The sequence below is a fragment of the Diplotaxodon limnothrissa genome, linkage group LG8 (genome assembly GCF_057381915.1).
Source record: "Diplotaxodon limnothrissa isolate DT_005_m linkage group LG8, D_limnothrissa_male_GT1.1, whole genome shotgun sequence".
Classification (NCBI taxonomy): domain Eukaryota; kingdom Metazoa; phylum Chordata; class Actinopteri; order Cichliformes; family Cichlidae; genus Diplotaxodon; species Diplotaxodon limnothrissa.
The window spans coordinates 18183031-18201642 of record NC_140603.1 but is presented as its reverse complement, the minus strand read 5'-3'; the positions used below and the strand labels follow the sequence as shown (position 1 = coordinate 18201642).

Below are 18612 nucleotides of genomic sequence, written 5' to 3'. Positions count from 1 at the left end.
CCCTTAATATTTGGAAATGCCTTATTTTCCATTTAAAGTTGTGAAGTCAGTGATCTTCTTTGTCTATTATTCAACTCCAAAGGCAGAAGACATTCACACATGAGTTTGCTATTAATCTACATACAGTTTTGTTTCTCCTATAGGATTTTGATAGTGCTGATTACCATTCATGTTTTGTTGTTGTTGTTTTTGTTTTTGGAAATGGGGTCTATAATGGAAAATACATTATAGACTATGGGACATTAACCTACAATACTAATAGGTGTGTTGTGTTTAAGTACTTGATTTATTTGCTTGTGTAGGTTAGTCTCATTCATCCTGTCACATGAGCCATTCAACTGACAGGCTTGACAGATACCTTACAGAAAACAGACAATCTGACAAATGTACAAAACCCCCTTTTCACCTTTAAATCTATGATTATAGATGTAGTGCTGTACTTAGCAATAAAGCATTTTGTCAGTATTTGACACCTGAGCTTCATAATAATACTACTTTCAACCAAATGCAGGTAAAAATTGGACTACTTGCTGAGAACCGTGTCTTTTCCATGGCAGCTAGTTGGCAGCTTGTAATTATTTCACTTCAATAAATGGAACGACAAATCTGCTAAACACTGTGAGAAACTGAGTTTAAAAAAAAAAAGAACTGCTTCCTCTCTGCTCTCAGTTGAACAAGACTGTGTGCGCAACACACTCATGGCGTTGATTTCTGATGAATGCCTCGCTAGAAGCATCCCACTGTGTCACCCAGCCCTTTCTCTTTCACTGCAACCTTACCCCTTTTCTCCCCCGTTGACAAAGCCATTGTTGTCTTTACTCTGCAACGAAAAGCCAACCACTGTGCCGCACATACTACCTATGCTTTCACGTGCGCCTCTTATTCTGACACAAAAGAAGTTTGATGACAATTAAAAACTTCACTGAGAACAATTTGCCAAAAAAATAATGTTTACGTTTTTACAATATTGTGTAAATTATGTTACTTTTGTATGTAGAGGGGACCACACTCGATGCTTCTTTTTTTGGTGTAGATATAGTGATAAGATTTGGTGTAACGTGATACTTCTGCTGTAGACTTACTTGTGTCACTTTTATCTAGTTGAGTAAGGATAGAGGATATTACATGTCCCTTTGCCTTCTTTTCGCATTTTATTTTATGTACAGTGGTAATAAAATACTAAATCAGCAAGCAACTTCTCGTATTGTTTTTTGTTCAATTATACTTACAAACTGAATGAATTTAGTCTTTATGATTTGATTTGTATTCAGCTGATTCTCTTCACTTGATAATAAAAAAGTGTTCCTTTTTTTTTTTTTTTTTAACCACAGTGGCATCCAGTCCTGAGGTGAAAACTGTATTGGGGCACCACATGGTGGTGGGAATAAAGGATTTAACATTACTGTTTTCACAAGGATACCAATCTATTACTGAGTAAAATGTGTGTTTCTTGATAAAAAAAAAAAAATTGTCAAAATTAATTCAAGCTAAATAAATAAAATCCTGAAATCTCATTATTATTGTGAACTAGGCTCACATTCAGAAATGAATGACAAACACTAAAACTCATTTTTCTGTTCGAGGATGCAAGTAATAAAATAAATACAGACATACAAACAAATAGAACTTGTAAACTTTTGCTTGTGTGGAGAGAGAGATCGCCAACCATTGCACGGTTTATGCCACAGCTGCCATTACAATAACAGTATCGGAAATGACAAAATCTATATTTCTGTAATGGTTAGTTCACCAGTATGCAGAACTTCTTTAATCAAAAATGTAAGTGTATGAAATGGGCATGGACTTTTAGGAACATTTTAGTTGCCTAGGTAGGAGACTTGGTTTGAGTCCACTTCTGCCCCCCTGTGGCTAAACTGAACACCGCACAGTCGTTAGCAACCTGCCCCCTGAGATAAGATTACTCATTAACCTCGTCTTCTCAGTCACTCAGGACACCGGGGAAGTCGCGCGGTACTCTCACTGAGGCATGCTACCGCTCAGCCGTCGCATCTTAGCATGGCAGACTGTAACCACTGCACGCACGAGCGGGCTTTATCCGTAGAGGACGACGTTACGGTGGCGTTTTACAAAGATGACAGCCATGACAAAAACAGCGCCTACGACCGACAAGAGCCCGGCACAAACGACCGGGCACCAGAGAGGATTAATCTGCGGAGCAAGGGCCGAGCTTCGTGCGAGTATGATGAAGAAGAAGATGATGATGATGAGCAACTGGAGGGCGCAAGAGGAAATTCACTGGAAAGCAGCGGCGAGGAGAAAACGTCGTGCCCACCGGCGTTTTGCGTCAGAAACAAGTCCCCATCCCCAGAAGGTAGAAGCGCACGCGCATGCACTTACAGTTAGCATAAAGTAGTCAGCATCCCCCGTTTTTACGACTTTCTCCTGCAGATAAACTTCGTCGTGTGAATAAATAATATACTAATACACAAACAGTGACTTCCTGCGTAGCACCACGTTATACAATCGTTCAACGTCACGTATCGGTGATAGCGGCGATATCACGTGTATGCTATTGGCCTATAAACTGTAATACAGTCAAATTGGATTACGCGCAATTTTTATATAAACTTATAACATCTTTTTTTTGGGAGGGGGGGGGGGGTATTTGATAATAAAACATCCGTTAAAACAGCCCATTTTCATTGTATGTTATTTATTTCAGAATAAAACGGTAATGTTAAATAAAGTTGTACACCAAATTATACTTAAAATATGATTAAGAAAAATGTTCCCCTTACAGTGATTCTGCCCAGTAGTGAACCTAGTTGACTGGTGAAGCTGGTGGCTCAGTTGTTTCATAAGCCAGCTTAACATTTTCCATCGTGCTATAAAACGGATGCATGACTGTGCACTTTTCCAAAAGAAAAAAAACTAACCAAAAACGTGCCTATTTTTAAACAGGAGGTGGTTTATACATATGGCTGCTGATGTCAATTTTCTAAAACTAGTTTAACTTGTATAGGGCTTGGTCCTGTCTTCCCTCTGGTATAATCCTGTACAAGGAAGAAGGGGGTTTATATTAGAAATTGACAAGGAAGTAAGACATTTCCTCAGGACCTTTACATACCAGTTTTAGTTTATTACTTTTTGGTTACTTTTGTATTTGATGCATAATTGCTAGGGTAGAACAGCACAGGGTATAAAATTGAACTCCCATCTGGTCCAGCTGTACACTTAAGTTTCTACAGAGGTTGACTTAAAGTATGTAATTAAACTATTATGTAGTTAAAATCAAAGAAAATTCCTAACATAAAATGATTCTATGACAACAAGTCTTACAGTACTGCTTTACTGTGACTAAACATTGTCAATCTTCTTCCTCGCCTGTGGCTTGGTACAAAGTTTGGAAAGCAAACGGACTGGTGAGTACAAATAAAAATACTTGTTTAACCTCGGGCTGAAAGTCTATCCCTGCACACGTATCAGTTGTTTCACAGTCAGGGTTTGCAAACACCACAGCCCACAATTTGGCATATCTTTTGTTTGTGATCTTTGCAGCTGAATTACCCAGGCCACATGGGGTTCAATAACATATTCTGCTCCTCGCTTCGCCATCCAATATGGAGTGCTGTATTAAGAACAACATAATACATTTTTATAATTAAAAATGTAAGTGATTTTCCTCTCATGGCCCTTCTCTTACATTCTTTTGTCTTAAGACTTACTTAAACTAATGCCTTCTTTTCTCTTTTTCCACAGGCCCAGAGAAACCAAATAGATGCCCAGGTCTTGGCTTGTTCTATGCTTTCCTGTCCACAGTTTTCTTCTCCATCATCACCCTCTTGGTGAAAACTATAGAGGGAATTCATGCTATAGAGATCAGTGCCATACGATGCTTCTTTCAGATGCTGTTTGTCGCACCAGTAATCATCTATCACAAGTAAGCACAATAGCTGGTTTAAGATTTACACACGCTGTATACTATATGAAATAATTAAGGCCAGTATTTGTTTGTACATTTTCAAACCAACAATCTTTTTGGTTTGAGCAGATTATAATAGGATACAGTCAAAGAGATGGCGCATATCCTCACCTGTAATTTATCTGTCATTTTATCGCCTTTAACCAGATTTACTGACTTCACGGTCCAAACATGAGGTTTACAAAATATTGTTAGAGATTTGTTTTATTCCCCTCGCTGTTGTTGATGGAAAAATGTGCATTTAAATTCAGTGTGGGAAAGGGTTTTGAATAATACTCCCACATCAAGTTATATAGCCACCTAAAATTAACTCCCCATTTCATAATCAGAGCTTAAGTATAGTCAAGTATATTAAACAAACCACTTGAGGTGTAATTTTTACACATACATAGACTAATATGCCAACAGGCAAACAAAATATAATCAAACAGATTTTTTTCACATTTGGTGTTACCTTAACCTTGGCCCGATTTTTGGCCAAAGGGAATTAATCTCAAGCAGTTATTGGTGTCTGTCATCAGAGAAAATTTGAAACTGATATCTTAAAAACTGTGGACCCTAGACTACTAATAGACAGACAGACAAACAGAAACGATTAAATGCTCCCTCCCTTTGGGGAAAGAGTAAATCTAGCTTGTGCCCATACTTGTTATTAATCTCTGGCTCTCTTCCACAGCATATCTTTTGTCCTGTCTTCCTCCTCTCACCCCAACCAGTCACGGCAGATGACTGCCTGGTCCTGCCGTAGGTTTCTTCCTGTTAAAAGGGAGTTTTAACAGGAACAGTGCTTGCTCATAGGGAGTCATATGATTGTTGGGTTTTTCTCTGTATGTATTATTGTAGGGTACCTTACAATATATAGTGCCTTGAGGCAACTGTTGTTGTTATTTGGAGGCGTATAAATAAAATTGAATTCTTTTTTTCCCCCTGTCAATTTATTCCACTAGCTTGGCTTGATTGAGAAATATAACTTAAAAAAGGCATTGAACCTTCTCACCCATCCTTCTGTTCATCCTCCACATACATTTTAACTTTGATTTATCATTTACAGATCTGTCTCTCTTCCCTGTTTTCAGCAGCATCCACTCATGCATCCATCACTGTCATTCCCACATTACCTAAATGTATCATTTTCCTTAGCCATCCACTAATTTGTCATCCCTTAACTCCCTACGGTACTTGCATTTTCTCCATCTGTCCCTCCCTGAAATTTCAGTTTATTACTTCCTCTATCAGTCATTGTAGTCATCCTTCCATTCAGCCATCCCTTCATCCATCATCCTCATATCTGTGCTCCTCCAGGACAGGTTTTCTTGGTCCCAGAGATAAACGTTTAGTTTTGATGCTTCGGGGTTTCCTTGGTTCCAATGCCATGATCCTGCTCTTCTATGCAGTTCAGCTGATGCCGCTGGCAGATGCCACCGTTATCACATTCAGGTGAGAGCTGCTTCAAAGCTCATTTATTACAGATCACTTCAGATTATGTTAACACTACAGATGCATTGCATCCTCCTTGAATTCATCAGCTACATTTACACTTTTTCCATGCTTTTTTTTTTTCCTTTTTAACTCTTTCTCTCATTGAACCCTGCCTCCAGTAATCCAGTCTTTACCTCCCTCTTGGCTTGGATCTTCCTGAAGGAGAAATGTACAATCTGGGACTGTGTTTTCACTGTTTTTACCCTCACCGGAGTCATCCTCATTGCCCGACCGCCATTTCTCTTCGGCGAGAATGTTCATGGCATTGAGGGCGACTACACGAACCACATCAAGGGGACTTTTGCTGCATTTGGAGGTGATATGATTTATCCAAACATTTACACTGAGTATTTTGCTGAGGATTTTGTTTGCTCTCATGGTCAAGTTGACCATGGCAACCAGGGGAACTGAACCACATTTGGATGAGAGGGTGGAGTGCAAAATGAATGGAGGACAAATGGATATGTGGTAGATAAGATGAACAGTATCTGAAAGTCACGTCCTAATGAAACAGGAAACATTTTGGCAAAGACTTGACATAAGACCTAAGAGATGTATCTGGACCTTAGGATTATCCATCTACTGTTTACTGACACTCAGTTGCAGAGTGAAAAGGTTTTCCAAATTACACAAGAGCCTCCTATGCCACTCTCTAGTGCAGGGGTGTCAAACTCAAATACACAGTGGGCCAAAATTCAAAACTGGAACAAAGTCACGGGCTAACATTAATATTTATTGAAAAATCTTCCTCCAGATATAAGAATGAATCTTTTGTTATGGACTCGAACAAGTTTTGCTGAAAAACTGAATATGGAACAAGCAAAGCCTAACACTAAACGATATATATATATATATTAGCTGTATAATACCAGTAGGCCAGCTCTAATAGTAATTTGGTATGGCTTCGCGGGTCAAATGTAATTAGGCTGCGGGCCAAATTTGGCCCGCGGGCCAGAGTTTGACACCTATGCTCTAGTGGCATAATGCATGAAAAGAAACCCTGAAGTGATTTAAACATGAAAGTGAAGGGAAAAATTGGCCATGTTGATGAAAATTGTTTGTTTTCATACCAGTGAAGTTACACTGGGGTCTGTGTGGATGGACTTTTATTAGAGTCCGCCTCAAGTGGCCACTCAAGGAACTGCCATTTTTGGCACTTCCATGTTGGCTTTATATGGTATGTTTTTTAAGAGCCAGCACGTTGCTGCTTGACTGAATGCTAAACATGGGTGATAAATTGTTTCCAGTCAATTGTGGCTGGGCTCAAAGCTGTCTCCTTTCTTTTGTAGCAGCTTATTAGTTTCTGTAAAAGAGGTCCATTAGGTTTCAAAGCATGATACCCATATTGGATTCTCACTGACTAACAGTTTGGCAAACTTTTTATGGACTCATTCATTTCGAAATTTAAATCTTTGAATCAGCAGGAATGATTAGAAATGCATAGATGTTAATACTACATAACAATAAGTAATAATGTGATCCAAAATGTCACACGATGAACCTGAAACATACGGGTTTAGGACAACATTTAACCTCATTAATTCAAGTAATTCTATCAGTTTAATAATAGCTTTGTAGCTCTGAAGCAATAGAGCCGAACATACCCTTTAGCTGTCCTTCAAGTCTAAAGTGGTTCTTATGGATTTGTTCATTCTTATTATCCTGCAGATTGATTGATTCATTCTGTGTCTCTCTCAATGGTTAATTTATGTATAGGAGCAATTGGAGCTGCGTGTACATTTGTTATTCTTCGCAAGCTGGGCAAGAGTGTCCACTACTACGTCTCCGTGTGGTACTATGCTGTCATCGGGTTAATCGAGTGCATCATCACCGTATCCGTCCTGGGTGAATGGAAAATCCCATTCTGTGGCCGCGACCGCTGGTTGCTGATGTTGATCGCCATCCTGGGTATCGCAGGCCAGACCTTCCTCATAAAGGCTCTGCAGGTTGAGAAGGCCGGACCCGTAGCCCTGATGAAAACTGTGGATGTGGTGCTGGCGTTCATCTACCAGTTCATTTTCTTTAGCCGCGCACCAACATGGTGGAGCCTCGGCGGAGCGCTGTGCATAGCGGTGAGCACCAGTGGAGTAGCAATAAGGAAGTGGTATAATAGTTCCCGTAGGAACTGATGAGCAGACGTATCGTCAGTTTAAGTATTGATTTTTTTTTTTCTCTTTACCATCATATGGTCTTAATTTACTTCTTATTTTACTTGTTATTTATATGCAAACCTGAGTGGAAGTTTAAGCTCTTTATAGAGTTAGAAGCAGAAATAGATCAGACCCAATCTAATATGGGGCTGTTTTGGCTTGTGATGTATTCAGAAATGAAGTCAGTGCATCTATACACATTGATTCTAAGAGTCAACCTGTGCAATTTAATGCTTGTATCTTTTTTTAAATTAATCAACAGGTTTAGGTTTTTTTAAAGAAACGAGAAAAAAGACTTCTCCTAAAAACTGTACGCTGATCCCTGGAACTTGTGTGTATATGTACACAGTATAAATACAATGAAGGACATCCCATTTACTCCCCTTTTACTTTAACCTGAATAAAATAGCCAAAGAGAGGATGGCATAACCATATTGTACTAAAAAGTGTGCAAATTTAGATTTTTATTATGATTTTACTCAAAAAAAAGAAAAATGTTTGAATCTGTTCATGCTAAGACTACGACTATGATCGCTCTGCCATCGACAATGACAACAAAAAAACCACAAACTCAAGAAAAGCACTTTAATGCAGTTAGTCACTACAAACAATACAATAAATTCCAACACTGTCATGCTGTACTATTTTCTCAGGGATTTCTCAGCAGGGTGTGATGTTGGTTAGCACTCCTAGTGCTAGTCAGTGGACCACTTGTATGTCCTCCCTGTGCATTTTTCTCCAGGTTCCCTGTCTTCAACTTTGCAGCCCAACCTCTAGCTGTGCACTGTGCAATATTTAAAGTGCCTTATGTAGGAAAGCTTTCCTTAATAGAGCGGCTCAGTAACCAGTAGCATGTCCTAAGATACTCTCAGATAACTGTGCAAATACACATGAAAATGAATAAGAATTAGGGTGCTAAGAGAATTTTGTAGCTAAAACACTAAGCCCCACCCCTGCGATAGGCTGCACTGATTTCTTTATCAACACGAGAGTCAGATCCTGTCATCACCTTGTGCCATTTTAGCAGGCAATTAGTGCATAATCAGTTCAAAAATATATTTTCTGTGATGCTCGAAGTGGGATGTCATTTGCGCTTTGTCTCTGCCAGAGGGCAGAGCAAGTGTGAGTAAGCTGTCACAATAATTCAGCAAATCAGCTGGTAAACAACTGCGCACAAAGATCGCTTCAAGTGTCTTACAATGAAATCTTGCTCATTTATTTCAAGGAGGTAAAGCTAAATAATGAGAGGTAAAACGGCACAATGAAGTGCAGTTTTGTTAATATAACCGTGCTCAACCCCTCATTACTCAGGTGAATATCTGCAAACAGTTAGACTCAGTCTTCTATATAAAGGCACATGTTCTGGTTTTGGCCTAGTAGGGTTTTTTCTTTTTCGTTTCTTTGTTTTATTTTAATGATAGCCTTAGCAACTCAATACTAGCATCTAAGATTCTGGACGTTTGCACTCGCCCTGTGATTATAAGTGGATACATTGTATCTTCAGTCCAGAGGCGTTCAGCTGGTAAAGCAGTTTTGGGATTTTTAGTTGATTTATAAAATTCCAGCAAAAGTTCTAGAGACTTTAAATATTTTAAAGCACAAATATAAAAGCTTCTCTGCTAAAAGCAGTAGTTTGTTTTTTTCTTTCACGCTTAAAGAGTGTTTTTTTCTGCCTCTGATGTATGATTTATGTCTAGAAATCTGGCTCTCCAGCACAGCTGTCTCTATGTTTTGTATCTGGTAGAAATTATTTTGGTATTTCTAACATTTAACAACAAGTTTCCCAGTGGCACGACCAGTGAGGTCATTTTCGCAACTGCAGTCCCGTATTTGACACAATTTAATTGGGTCCAATACAGCTGGAAAGGGAAAGCAATTAGTGGTGCTAGACTGCTACGCTATATCCTGCGGTGCTGTCTTTGCTGTTTTTCACACTCTCCTCTTTCTGGATTTTTATTTTTTTTCAACTTGTGGAGAACTGTGTCTGCAGCACAACTTGCACAGTCAACACCCGTTCCTGCTATAATTATTCCACTTATGCAGTAAATGTTAGTGTGCACACTGTTGCTTCTATGCAATGCGACAACTATTTCCTTGTGTTGTATAAGAAGTCCAGCTGGCTCATGTTGGTCCTGTAGGACATGACACAGTGAGCTGTAGAAGACTAAAGCAACAAACTTTGTGTGCAATATAAAAATGCATTTTATCTACAGAATTTGCTGTGGTTGAAGTAAATCCCAGCCGTGCTCTGAGATATTATGTAAAGAAGAAGAACTCAGTTTTATTGCCAAAATTAATTACTGATTCAAAAAAACATATTAGCTGTCTCACTCTGTTTTTTTTTTGTTTTTTTTTAAGGAACTAGTAGAAAATAAAGGCACTGTGACATTTGTCAGTTGTTCATGCATGTGACGGTCACATCAAATGTCCACAAGTTAATTTTCTTAAGTGTGTTTTGGTTTTACATTGAATTTATTATTATTATTATTAGTTTAAATGGCATGAATGCTGGTAGTGTGAGCACAATGTGTTGTTTTTCATGAGCTGGTAAGGTGAACAGTCTCAGGACCTACAAGCCTTAAAAACCTACTGAAGCTGTTTTTATACTATTATTATTATTATTATTTCTGCAATGTTTTACAGAAGCTCAGATGTATGTATTTCCACACAGTGATGAATAACTTTTTAGTATATTATAACTTGAAAATAAATCTTATTTAAATTTATAAGTCTTACCCTCTGCCTCCTGTCTTTTCTCTCATAAAGCACTTGATCATCACTTCTTATTAAATCATTTAAATATGACAGAAGTTTGCGTAATGCACCCAAACTGTGTAGAGGTTTTGTTTCTACTTAAACTATTGTCCAAACACCCGTGGTGTTAGCCATGATGCTCCACTAACGGCTCAATAGGCGACAATGGTACAAACCAGGCCACGGGCAAAGAAGCTTTCAACAAACCACTGAGTCAGGTAGCTGTACTGCTCAGAATAGCACCTGGCTGAGTGAACACTTGTGTGTTCATACTGTGGCTTTTGTTTATCACACAACACACAGTTGTGAGGGCTGTGTTTTTCCATGCATAATAACAGTAGAATTCATATCTTGCAAAAAGCAAAGACTTGTGCCTTGGGTTTAGGCACAGTTGCAGGGTAATTCTTCAGCCAGGCACCGAGCTAGGTGAAGTGTGAAAAGGCTGAACTAAAACAGAGTAGCTCTTTGTTTTTGAGGTAAAGAATAAATTGGCAAATTAAAGGCAAAAAACGCCCCAAAGAGGCAGTGTCATCCAGCAAGATATCTGGAGAGATCCAGCATCTGGATAAATATGTTTCATCACAGCAGCAGATGGCTCCGTTTCCACTCTGCTATTAGTTGCGTTTGTGCTTCAGCTACAATCAGTCTCTTCATTATGACATCACCGGGACAGCAAGACGGTCATGCATATGTAACGGTTATGTTCTGACGGCAGAGGGCAGGATCCACAAAAATAAGGACGTGCCCTTGAACGCATCAGTAGTGCCACTTTAAAACTGTGGATTGGTAGACGAGGATGAGGAATAAAAGTAGTCCACTCTACAGTGAATAAACAACAGTTAAAGTAAAAGTGCCACAGGCGCATAGTACGGGCTTCACATTGTGAGAGAGTGATTAAAAAGAAAAGCAATGGTTGTGGAGTACGATTTCACTTGTGTTTTCTAGTGTCTCACAGGCATCAAGTCAGTAACATAATCCATTCCTCCCTACATGGTATCTTCAGACCTATGTTTCAAAAGTCATCTTCCACGAAACACCTGGTCCAGCACTGCAGATGAGATGTATCTACAAAGTTCCAGCACCTGTGGAAGAATGGAGCAGCCCTGCGCCTGCAACAGAATCCAGGAAAAACAGTGCTTAAAAAAAAATAAAAATTGTCGCTGTTTGTTCCGGGCAGTCATGACACTCAAAGCATGCCTGAGTTTGTCGAGGCCTAGAGGCTTTTTTGCCCACGTGCTAAGGTTTCCTGGATAACTCCGTGAGAAATGGGAGGACTTTTCCACAGCAAAGTGAGACTGTGCCCTCTGGGATATGTGTATGTACTGACTGTCGCTTCAGTTAAGCATAAAAACTGTTTTCTTTTCTTTTCTTTTCTTTTTTTAAGATATCTGAAACATATGTAAATATGAAAAGAGTGGTGCGTCTTTCCTTTATCTGCTTCTTATTATTTATTCATTTTTTTATATTCCTTATATTCCACAAAAATACGGGAGATAATATTCTCCCCAAGAAATCCTGCATTGCATTTAATGCTTCAGTTAGATTTCCGATTTTAATTTTCAAAAGGATAAAGATTTTTTATCAGATTTTAAAGTAGTGTGGGGAAGCTTTAAGTCACATTTGACTTGTTGGAAGAGCTACCCGCTCTCTTTTGTTTTCTCCCTTTTTTTTTTTTAATCATCAGGGAACCAGGGATTCCCAAAGGTTTTGCACTTTGCACGCTCCTGGGTGGAGGAGAGTTGGAGGGATGGAAGGGTTGCACATTCCTGTCGGATGGCATCAGATTTCCCATCAATGGAGTGGGTGAGGAGAGGGGGGGATTGGGAAAAAAATCCTCATTTTCCAAGTTGAAATAGATGCAGTAATACGCTGAGCACGTGCTTTTCGGGCCACCGCTCATTTCAAGTCCCGGGCGACGATAATCGTTTAAAACAATGACACAATCAAGACACTCCCATGAATCCCGCCTTTATCTGTCGGAAGAAAGCATTGCGCGATTCCAAAACTATTCGTCTTTTGATTGAACTAGTGCCTCACAGTGATCCGGCTGTTTCGCCGAGGTGAGATCTCTGTGTGTGAGACACATCAAAGGATGGCAGCTGATGGAGCATGCGGACAGACGCTGCACCGGGGCAGCTATTTACCGGAGTCGGCTGTCAAAATGATTTCTGCGATTGCCCCCTGAGTTAAACCAAATGGTCGTAAAGAGCTTTGCAAACGTTTGACTGGAGTGAATCATTCTGGGCTAGTAGCAACAATGTATAGGACATGCGGCATAAATAAGTGAATGACTGGCTACGGTAAGGAACTGCTGCCAGACATTCCAATAGAGTGACACACACACACACACAGAGGAGAAGTGTTATTGTCCTCCTGTCTACGGCTCAGTTGGCTAAATGAGGGAAAGCAATGCTGCCTTCAGGTGCTATTGGCCATATTGCAGTTACGGGAAATACTGCGGTTTGGCTTGATGTGTTAAAAAAAACAGTCATGACGAGAGCAGGCAAACGCATATGCAGCATTTACCTGCATTGCCATTTCAACTGAATTTTATCTCACCTCACGGTGCTTTATAGTTTGAGATAAAGATCCTAAATTATTATAGAGAAAACCCCAGCAATCAGAAGAGCTCCTATGAGCATTCACTTGGCGACAGTGAGAAGGAAAAACTACCTTTTAACAGGAAGAAACTTCCAGCAGAACCTGGGAGGGGCGAGGTCATCTGCCACAACCTGGTCAGGGGTAATGGACAAACATGTTGTGGAACAGATCCAGAGATTAATAATAACTAAAGATTAACTGCTGAGAGGTCTATTAACACATATTCAGTGGGGGGGGAAAGGTAAAGTGCATCTTGGGAAGCCCCCAGCAGCCCAGGTCTATTACAGCATTATTAAAAGAGCATTCAGTGCCCCAACTATATGCTTTATCAAAAAATGCAAGTTCTTGAAAGAAGAGTGGGTCTCTGTCTCGCAGATCCAAACTGGGAGTTGATTTCACAGAAGAATGTCCTGAAAGCTATAGGCTCTGCCTCCCATTCTACTTTTAAATACTCTAGAACAACAAGTAAGCCTGCAGTCTGAGAATGAAGTGCTCTATGTGGTCTTTAAGATAAGATGGGCCTGATTATTGAAGACCTTGTATGTGAGAAGAAGGATTTTAAATTCAGTTCTGGATTTAACAGGGAGCCAACAAAGAGAAGCCAGTATGGGAGAAATATGCTCTCTCTTTCTAGTCAAGGACTGCTCTGCCATCTTTTACAGTAACAAATATCCACCCAGTTTGAGTGTGCTGATCCTATATAGAACATATTCACTATATAAAACAGGGATTATAAATTATTCTGTGCAAAAGTCTTAAACACCCCCCCCCCCCCCCCCCCCCCAAACAACCCCCTAATTATCTATTTAAAGATCTTATTGTAGGAGCAGAGTAGGCCAGAGAACACTACATACTATAATAGCTTAATTAAAGTACATGCCTTCCCATCCACTTTCCCCACCAGCAAGGAAGAAATACAGCACGGATGCAGCTCTCAAACTTTAGCACTTTTAGTAAAGTAAACTTTTAGTAGAGCAAATTCTTGAGCAGATAAGGAATGGATGAAAAAGAGGTGAAATAATAATAATAATAATAATTATAAAAAGAATGAGATAAGTGAATTTTTGGCTTTGGACCTTTACTTTGGCAGGATTTTTATCGGATCTTGGTCCCGCCTAAGATAACATACTGCCAACTCTAACTGAGATACGAGCCAAACAGTGGCACTCATTGTTTTGCAATTTTATTGAGTCACACAGAGTACTAACAAACGACTCATTGGCCACTTTTTTGGGTATAGTGTTTCAGCTGCTGTTAACATGCCTATGTAATCACCCAATAACATGGATCAGTACATTTAGACATGCAGACTTTGTCAAATGAGCATCATTGAAATGTCACAATATACCTGAGAGTTGTTGCTAATAATGTGCATCCTTTTATGCCCTGCCTTCTCAAAGGCTGCAGTGAGTTTACTGTACTCAACTAACCGCCACCAGATCTTAATCCAGTAGAGCACCTTTGGTATGTGACGCAATGGGAGATTCATGACATGGATGTGCAGCTGACAAATAAGCAGCAACTGTGTGATGTAAAGATGTCAATATGGACCAACATCTCAGAGGAATGTTTCCAGCATCATCCTGAATCTGGGCCACAAATCATCTGGGCAGATCTGAAGGCAAAAGCGTGGTTGACCCAACCCAGTGTACTTATATTAACTAGACTAACATGTTTAGATTTGCCATCTCATTTCATAGCTAATTTAAGTATTGTGTTTGAAAGAAACAGTTAAATGAAGGAAACACATCTGAATACCTAAAGATGATTTTAACAAATAACTTGTCGTAGGCGAGCTTTTTGATTCAACTGCTCCCTGCACACCAAATGGTCACCATAATTAGGCTGGAGTTCATTAAGGATAAGTATTGTGTAGGCTAAGTTGGGGGATCTGGCACAAACTTCAGAACATGACGCCAGCCTGTGAAGGGAATCATCTGCTCATCTCCACAGGCCCTCCATGATCCCGGCAGATTGAGGCAGATCGCCTTCCAGAGGGCTTTATTCTTTTACCCTTATCAGAGACATCAAGATCATTTGTTTCATTGATGGACTGCCTGATCTTGAAGAATCTGTCCTGATTTATTGAAATGGCTATAACTAGGACCCAGTATAGCTTGATGCTAGGGTATCCGAGTCATGCCATGGGCACAGATATGCTAAAGAACGTTTTTAGCTTTGAGGCTGCCTTCAGCGACGAGCACCTCCCTCTGGTTTGTGTTTTCTGGCATATTTTGATAAATCTGGTAATCAGGTCGCCTTGGTTTCAGTCTGTTTGAAACTGAATTGACAAAAGAAAGGGGAGGTGGATTTGCACTTTTAGCAAAGTAAATAAATAAAATAAATTCATGAGCAGAGCAAATTGTTTGAGAAGTCAGACTTTTAGCTGATTATGTACTCTACATTTATACAAGTGTGTTTGTATATGTGTGCGAATTCAGTTTGAAAGGCTTTTATTTCACCTTCTACACACTGTAATGCTATAAAACTTTAGAGCCCTAGGTTACACATTGCTTTGTATCCACAATGGATGATAGGTACCATCACTTTTACTCCTGCTCACGCTACTTAAAAGCTGGTTCTTGTCTGAGCTTTCACTTTCCCACTCTTGACTGGCCATCCTCCATCTCATCTCTTGATGAGAGGCAGTATGTCCTGCTGTCCACCACAAAGAACAATGAATAAAAGTTTTGCTTTGAAAGGGTTAAATTTACTGTGCATTTCTCAAATCCTGCTAAATTGACATTCATAATCTCAAATTGAGGAATCAATTTGGTTTGTAGCAATAGAATCATAGTAGCTACAAAAATGTTATTACTTAACCTAATTCGTTCCCATAAAAGCATTTTAAAAACAAATTTCCGTCTTGTCTGTAAGTTAAACCCCCATGAATGTGGTACCACTAGAAAGCCCAGGATGTTCTTTTGATATACTTTCTATAATCAGGGGTGTCAAACATAAGGTGTGGGTGCCAGAATTGGCTATGCAAATACTCCAATCTTGTCCAACTGGACAGCTTTAGCAAACGTGAAGGAAGACATAAATTTTGGACTTTGAACTATAGTTTGAAAAGTTTTATAGTTTTATCTTTACAGACAAAGATAAACCCATGCTACACCAAAGTAATTTGGTAAAAAAAAAAAAGAAGAAGAAGAAGAAGAAAGAAAAAGAAATGACAGTAAAGTTCCTCTTTTTTCCACTTACAATAGAAATGTATGTTGTTATATTTTAGTGAATTAACAAATACTTTCTATTTTATAACTCAATAACTAAATAAGTTTTATATAGTTTTACACGAGTATTTCTTACAACTTAAACACAAAGAGTCATACTGCCAGATGTCTTTAATTTTCTACAGCAGCTTTTGTTTATCAAGTAGAGATGTCCTGTTGAAATTACACGTTTTATTATATTAAGATATCTAAGGATTAAATGTGTAATTAAACTTTTTTACAATGAGAGACTTCCACTTAACATCCAGCCCACTTAGCATCAAAGTGGGCTGTATTTAGCCCACTATGTAAAATGAGTTTGATATCCCTGTCTTAGTGTTGCGCATGCATTTGGAGTGCAGTATTCCGAGGGCCACTGAATGCAGCACAGCAGAAAGCGGTTTTTCCCACCGCAGCACGAGCTGCTCCATCAACTGTATCGGCGAGAGTTGTGAAGCGAGTCGGTCACCGAAAACTTTGCACAAAGTGCGCCGTACATGTCTTCGTGCGGCGTTTAGGTGGATGCTGAGTGGATCTGACACGGCTGGTAAGTAAGTTTGTGTCACGGTGTCCTCAAACAGTCAACTCACGTTGAGTTTAGGTAACCTATGGTGAGTGTTTTGGTTGAGGGCGCGCGGCTTGTTTGTAAAGTTGGCTCGTAGCATCCGTGGTTCCCAAACTGATGGCCAGGAGTTCAGCATGTACCCAAATAAGCCCGTTAATAAAACTTGTTGCATTGTTTGAACCGAGTGCTAGAAATGAATGTAGGCTGACATTGTTTCACCTTTCTGTGTTAAAAATGGGCTTCTACTGGCTTCTAACGAGTAGAAGCAGCACGTGTGCTTTAATCTGCAGTGTTTTGTATGGATAACTTATTTATATCTAAAGTTAGCTTTGTGTTTTTTAATGTATTATTATTATTATTATTATTATTATTATTATTATTATTATTATTGATCTTTTACTTGAGGTGTGTGTCCTCTCACGTGTGTTATTTTTGAGTATGACAGGTGAGGTCACTGTTTACACCCCCACCCCCAGACACCCCTAGGCAAAAGCGACCTCAACCTCAGTTGCATGTGATGCTGCTTCAGGTGAATCTGTTCCGCATTCAAATGAACGAGAAACAGGAAGGACACACATACATTTGAAAATAAATAAATATGCAAGGATATATAAGGATAATAGTGCACACAACATGCCACAGTGAGAAATGCAAGCATATAGTGAGATACATACTTCTACATCAGTAGTGTGTGGTGTTTTTGAGCTAGTAAGTAGATCTTTTTCTGGCCAGAGGAAAAAAAATCACCATGAAATTGAACGAGATGGATATTGACAGAACTGAACGTCACAGCGTTCGTAAAGAGGGGATGGTTTATTTTACAAATACAACTTTTTCCTCTTCCCACATTAATATGGTTTGTTTTTGTATATTTATTTAAGTTCCACCCAGTTTGTGTGTTTCGTCATCACATCATGGCACATGACTGGAGTTGGGGAACATGGTGTCTTGAGATAGAAATCTGAGAGAGACAAGAATGGTCTGGTTGGACTTGTTTTTAAAAAACTGGTGTTTACTTGTGCATCCTCCCATCCATAAACTCAGGCATGTACAGAGGAAGTAAAGTACAGAGATCCTTGCCTGACTCAGTCAGACCTGATATTAGCTGGTCTTTAACCTTCTACTTTCCTAAGTGCAAAGTCTGTTTGATCCTGCAGATGTGTCTGGTGTGTCCATGCATGCTTGCATTCCAGGTTGCTCCTTCACCTAAAGCATGTGGTGCGGTGTCTGAGGCAAACTATTTACTCTGGATTGCTACATGTGAGGAAGGACCACTGGACCAGTTTTTGTTTTTCAACATATCATCATTAGTATGTGCACCTGTTCAACTGCCCCTTAGTGCAAATTACTTATCAGTCAATCACATAGCAGAGACTCTGTGCAATTAGGCCTGTAAACATTGTCAAGGCAACCTGCTGAAAGTATAATGAATCATGAGAATGATGGTTATTGATCTGAGTATTTTATAAAAAGGGGATCTACTGGGATTTCTCCGCACAACCATCTCTAGGATTTACAGAGAATGGTCTAAAAAAGAGAAAACATCCATGGAGTGGCAATTCTCTGAGCAAAAATTCCTTGTTGATGTCAGAAGTCAAAGGAGAATGGAATGACCAGACTGCCTTGACCTGACAGGGAGGCAGCAGTAACTCAAATAACCCCTCCTTACAGCCAAAGTATGCAGAAAAACGTCACTGATTGCTCAACATGCTAAACATTGAGGCAGATGGGCTACAGAAGCGGAAGACAACACCAGATGCTACTCCTGTCAGCTAAGTACAAGAAATCACACAGGCTCATCGAAACTGGACAATGGATGATTGGGAAAACGTTGCCGGGTGTGATTAGTTTTGATTTCTGCTGCTACATTCAGATGGTAAGGCCAGAATTTGGTGTACATGACATGAA

At 39.5% G+C, this 18612-nt stretch overlaps 2 protein-coding genes across 2 annotated transcripts in view; both read left to right on the top strand.

Moving 5' to 3' along the window:
• Positions 1 to 1952: 1952 nt before the first annotated feature.
• On the top strand, positions 1953 to 10055 carry slc35g1 (solute carrier family 35 member G1). Its single transcript, XM_085361419.1, has 5 exons — positions 1953 to 2332; positions 3721 to 3901; positions 5246 to 5380; positions 5542 to 5738; positions 7139 to 10055. Exons 1-5 carry the CDS (start codon positions 2017 to 2019, stop codon positions 7549 to 7551), a joined length of 1242 nt encoding a protein of 413 aa, XP_085217545.1. The 5' UTR covers positions 1953 to 2016; the 3' UTR covers positions 7552 to 10055.
• A 6535-nt stretch (positions 10056 to 16590) lies between these two features.
• Positions 16591 to 18612, top strand: part of plce1 (phospholipase C, epsilon 1) — a 76922-nt gene continuing 74900 nt past the window's right edge. The window contains exon 1 of the mRNA XM_085361418.1: positions 16591 to 16686. The gene's annotated coding sequence lies outside the window, so the exon portion shown is untranslated. The remainder of the gene's footprint in view (positions 16687 to 18612) is intronic.

What these genes read in the sequence shown, in the direction of transcription:
- slc35g1 (XM_085361419.1), top strand. Translation starts at nt 2,017, where the DNA reads ATGGCAGACTGTAACCACTGCACGCACGAGCGGGCTTTATCCGTAGAG. An exon ending in CCAGTAATCATCTATCACAA is followed by an intron (nt 3,902 to 5,245) that starts GTAAGCACAATA and finishes GTGCTCCTCCAG; the next exon opens with GACAGGTTTTCTTGGTCCCA. An exon ending in GCCACCGTTATCACATTCAG is followed by an intron (nt 5,381 to 5,541) that starts GTGAGAGCTGCT and finishes CCCTGCCTCCAG; the next exon opens with TAATCCAGTCTTTACCTCCC.